This window comes from Lepisma saccharinum, chromosome 27 (assembly GCF_977018435.1).
Source record: "Lepisma saccharinum chromosome 27, izLepSacc3.1, whole genome shotgun sequence".
NCBI classification, from domain to species: Eukaryota; Metazoa; Arthropoda; class Insecta; order Zygentoma; family Lepismatidae; genus Lepisma; species Lepisma saccharinum.
The window spans coordinates 13,907,312-13,911,773 of record NC_139255.1 but is presented as its reverse complement, the minus strand read 5'-3'; the positions used below and the strand labels follow the sequence as shown (position 1 = coordinate 13,911,773).

The following is a 4,462-nucleotide window of genomic DNA, read 5'->3' as shown; positions in this document are numbered from 1 at the left end:
CATAATTCCCTTACAGTAGTTTTCGGGGTGAAAATAAACGTTCTTTAAGTTCCCTAGCAACGTCCGTTTCCATGGACAGCAACAAGCACGACAAAAACTCTAAATAATTGTTTGTTATTATACCTCTAAACATTTAGTTAAAACAACCACGATGTAGATAATATTTTCGCGTTGAGTTTACCAATATATACGTAAGTAATTGTGTCTGGGCTGAAACTCCTTATGTAGATGTCACCCTTGTTTAAGGCACCTTTTTGAACCAGGTGTTGATTCATCTGTGTGTGATCTGTGACAAATATAATGTAGCTAGACAAATAAGAATTGAAGCAAACAATGTGAGCAAAAAAGAAAAGCCTTGAAAACGGTTGCTAAGGACGTGAAAAAAGGGCATTTTCACCCTTAAGGAAGGGCCGATTGAGCGATTTTTGAATTTTCTCGGTCATTTGGGACAATTTCATGGGGGGGGGGGTTGTAATCGGATGTTTTTTGCCTCCGGGGCTTCCTTCATGGAGAACATTTATGTCAGTGAGTGAGTGATTGGTGGGATTGGTGTAATTTTTCCAGGGTGTAGTTTTTAATATTGTTGTACAAAAATTGAGTGGAAATGTCCATTGAAAAATAATTGTTTTCCGTCTTTCCCCTCGCACACTTTCGACGTGGCTATTGGCCAAGTCTTGTGCGCTCGCCGATGTGATGTTCCGCGACTTCTTTAGTTCCACCATGCTCCTGATGTCGTTGAATATGTCAGCATGCATTAATGTAGTATGAAAACGAGTAAGTACGATCGTTTATTTGAAATTTTTAGAACGTAACGTTGTAAGTGGCTGGGCTCTAATAATCTTGCGAATATTCAAAACATTATTGTCTATTTTCATAATAGTAAGGTGGGTGAATAATATCTGTTTCGAAGTAAATAGTTAGATGTTTTATACATACGAATTCAACAGCGACATAAAATAAAAAAGCAATATTTACTTCTTTAGTCATTTTTACTGTTTAAAAGAGTACGTTCTCTAATGTACGTGTGCGTGGATGCTCCTTTGAAAGTTATCTAGCATCGTCTGTTTCTAGGTTAATGAACAACTAAAGTATTACATGTGTAAAAATTTTAAAACAGCCATGATGGAGATACTTTTATATTGAGTAGTAAGTTGTTACTGTTCATGTAATCTTTGGACTGACTCATGTAGATGTCATCTCTTTTGAAGTATGTTTTACTACGTATACTTGATTCATTTATATTAATCTTGAGGAAAATGTAAAAATGACTCTTCTCGCAAATATAAATGTTTGGACTGTTGCCTATATGCATTTTAAACTTGTTTGAAGTCTGTTTCCAGACCTTGTTTTTTAACACATTGTACCTTGGAGATTTAGAACAATGTATTACTGCTTATGTTGTAGCACATCATGAACAAATTGTAGGGTCATTCATGGATAATTATTTTTTATTAATTAAAAGTAAGCAATATGTATATTTTTGTTAATGGAGTATCCGAGTAACATACTTTAACTCTCCCACTATGAAGAATCACAAATAAGTTTTCTGTACGCTATATTTTTTACGTGCGCAACACCGTCTATGATTTTTTCTGAGGGTACTAGAATTCTAACATTTCTAGGTGATCTAACACGGCTCATCGCTACATACAGTTGTCCATGTGCGAAACAGTCTGAACGAAGATCCACGCCTACAACATCCAAGGTTTGACCTTGACTTTTGTGTATGGACATAGCGTAGCACAACTGCAGAGGAAACTGTCTCCTGTACATCTGTAGTGGGCTCCCAATCACAATACTAAACCTAAACACTATTCTTGGTATGCCGAAGTGTTGGTTGTCTCCTGGTCGCCGCACCGTGATCAGCCGAGGACTTATGGCCACAATATACACTTTGGTACCGTTCATTAGTCTATCGTCGAAATTTAGGTTTCGCGTAATTACACATAAAGCTCCCACCTTCAACCTGAGGATGTGATCTGGAACTCCTTTCCCACGTGCATGGTGAAGCATCTCCACGTCTACATCAAAGCCATCTGCATCATCCTCATCGATGTAATCATAACTGCACATATCATGGACGTTTCCATCCAGTGAACGCATAAGTATTGAATTTATCTCATCCACATTAGAATTATGCGTACAGAGGATAGCTCTCTTGGATGAACTATCTTTGTTTGCCAATACCTCAGGGGGGAAAACAAATTCAATTAGATTTTCCAAACAGGTTTCCACTTGAATATTATACATAGGAATACCTTTACCGCAGGCACCATGACTTAAACTGTCGCTCCCAATTTGTATCAGAAATTGAGAGTACTCCTCTTCGCCATGAGTTCTTTGTGGTGTAGTCAGCCTAAATATACGTAAAAAATTCCACACATACGAAGACCGTAATGATACCGATACAATATCAATTTCTGATCGGGCATTCGGTAAGACTGGTGGAATTTGACGAAAATCTCCTGCAAAAATAATGATTTTGTTTCCAAATGGCCTCTGCGATTGCATCAGATCACGGAGAGATCTATCCAGTAATTCAACTACATATCTATGAGACATGGGAGCCTCATCGTAAATGATTACTGTGGACTCCCGAATAAGCTCTGCACGTTGGGAACCATTGGTGAGACCCCAAAAACCCGTTCCATCACCTAGGTCTAAAGGTATCCGAAACATGCTGTGAGCGGTGATACCTCCCTCCATGTTCAATGCTGCAATGCCAGAGCTAGCCACACAAAGAACAATGCCATTTTGTGACCTTATATGTGCTGCTATAACCTGTAGCAATAGCGTCTTTCCGTAACCTCCTGGGCCATCAATAAAAAGTGAACGACTGTAGTTTGATGATGAACTAGTCTGACTTGCCATATGGTCCACATAATTAAACACGCAGCGTTGTTCTTCCGATAATTTAGCTTTCCAATATTCTACAAATGTCCTTAGCGAAGATGAATTGTACATTAATCTCTCTCTTCCGAGCTCAGTAGAATTGTCTTCAACGTCTGGAAGACCATGATCTCTCAAACAAGTCCCGTGGCGGCGCATGCCACGTTCTATTTCGATGAGCGCCAAATTGTATGCACGGAGGGTATTATTACGAATGCTTTCCAGGAAATCTTCAGAGAGACAGTGTTGAAATTCGTCCCACAAATCTGAAGCTGGAGCACCAATATTGCAGAGCAAAACGAAAAAAGAGCGCAAGTTGCGTGCAGTCATAAATACTGATGCTTCAGCCATTGCGTCTCTATATTCTTCCTCGTTATTGATAAGACCCAGTGCTCGGGCTGCTTCTTGAAACGTGGAGCAACACTCCCCTCCTCGTCTAATCAGGTCTCTAAAACTACGGCAAGCGAATCTAGAAAGCAATATACGAAGATAATACAATTCTCCTCTGTTTGGAGCAACCCAGAAAAGACGAGCAACCACAGTACCCCGTTGTCTGAATGTTATAAAATGTTTCCCATCAGGATGCATGTTTATGGGAACTGCTGTAGTTTTGGGTCGCCTAGTATGAACAATATATTTTTCATGAAAATCAATGTACGTTAGGTTGTCGAACTCTGGCAAAGATGGTCGATTTAAATATATGGTAAGCTTAGATGAAGACCGCTGAACAGCCTCAGCCTCCTCCCCTGGTCGGAATATCAGTAACTGCTTTCCTTCTAGATGTACAGGTAATACTTCTACAGTAGGTTCCCTGCCCGTTATATTAAACTCTAGTACCCGCCAAGCTGCGTCACTTGCTCCGATATACCTCTTTGTAACGTACTGCTCAACTTCATTAACCTTATCTTCGGACACCACAGCGACACGCCTCAATGAACTTCCTTTGGTTATATATTTGAAAAGATACTTCACAACTCTTCGTGCAGAAGCAATCTCAAGATTTATGTGACATTCATATTTCAGCAGTAAGGAAGAGTTTTATGGCACCACCCACGAATCGCTAATTTCTACCTGTCGGCCACCTTGCTGAAGCAAGGCAGTATTTTCAGTATTCCTACGGTAATGAACAAATCCTCTATCGTCTATGTATGTGACTTGTGTATGGGGCTTTGGGAACCATTTTGTGCATTGCTGTTTCTCAGCATCCCAACATGGCACGTTCGTGCGATTTGGCGGGCCGCACGGACCGTGAATCATGTGACGAATAACAAGCTCTTTCAGTCTACCACCAGCTTCCTCAGATCCTGGAATGTCGGCCCGTATCACTCTGTCAATATCCGTAGACTGCCTAGGACCGCCCCCTTCGATTCTGAAACATATGTGCGCATGCGGTAATCCCCTCATTTGGAACTCTACCACCCACACAATGTATACTACTTTCCCAAGAAAAGCACCACTCCTAAGGTCACGTAGCATCTCCTCCAGTTTTATATGGAACACCCTACAGCACACTTGAGGCTCACTCTTGCATGTTCTGTGAGTCGATAGCCTGATTTCTGGCCACTGGCCGTAA

General features: G+C 40.7%; 1 protein-coding gene across 1 annotated transcript; it reads right to left on the bottom strand.

Annotated features, from left to right (window-relative positions):
• Positions 1 to 1,521: 1,521 nt before the first annotated feature.
• LOC145980143 (ATP-dependent DNA helicase PIF1-like) lies at positions 1,522 to 2,871 on the bottom strand. Its single transcript, XM_083113192.1, has one exon. It carries the CDS (start codon positions 2,869 to 2,871, stop codon positions 1,522 to 1,524), a length of 1,350 nt encoding a protein of 449 aa, XP_082969318.1.
• Positions 2,872 to 4,462: the final 1,591 nt, after the last annotated feature.

Coding starts and splice junctions, on each gene's coding strand:
- LOC145980143 (XM_083113192.1), bottom strand. CDS start 2,871: ATGGCAAGTCAGACTAGTTCATCATCAAACTACAGTCGTTCACTTTTT.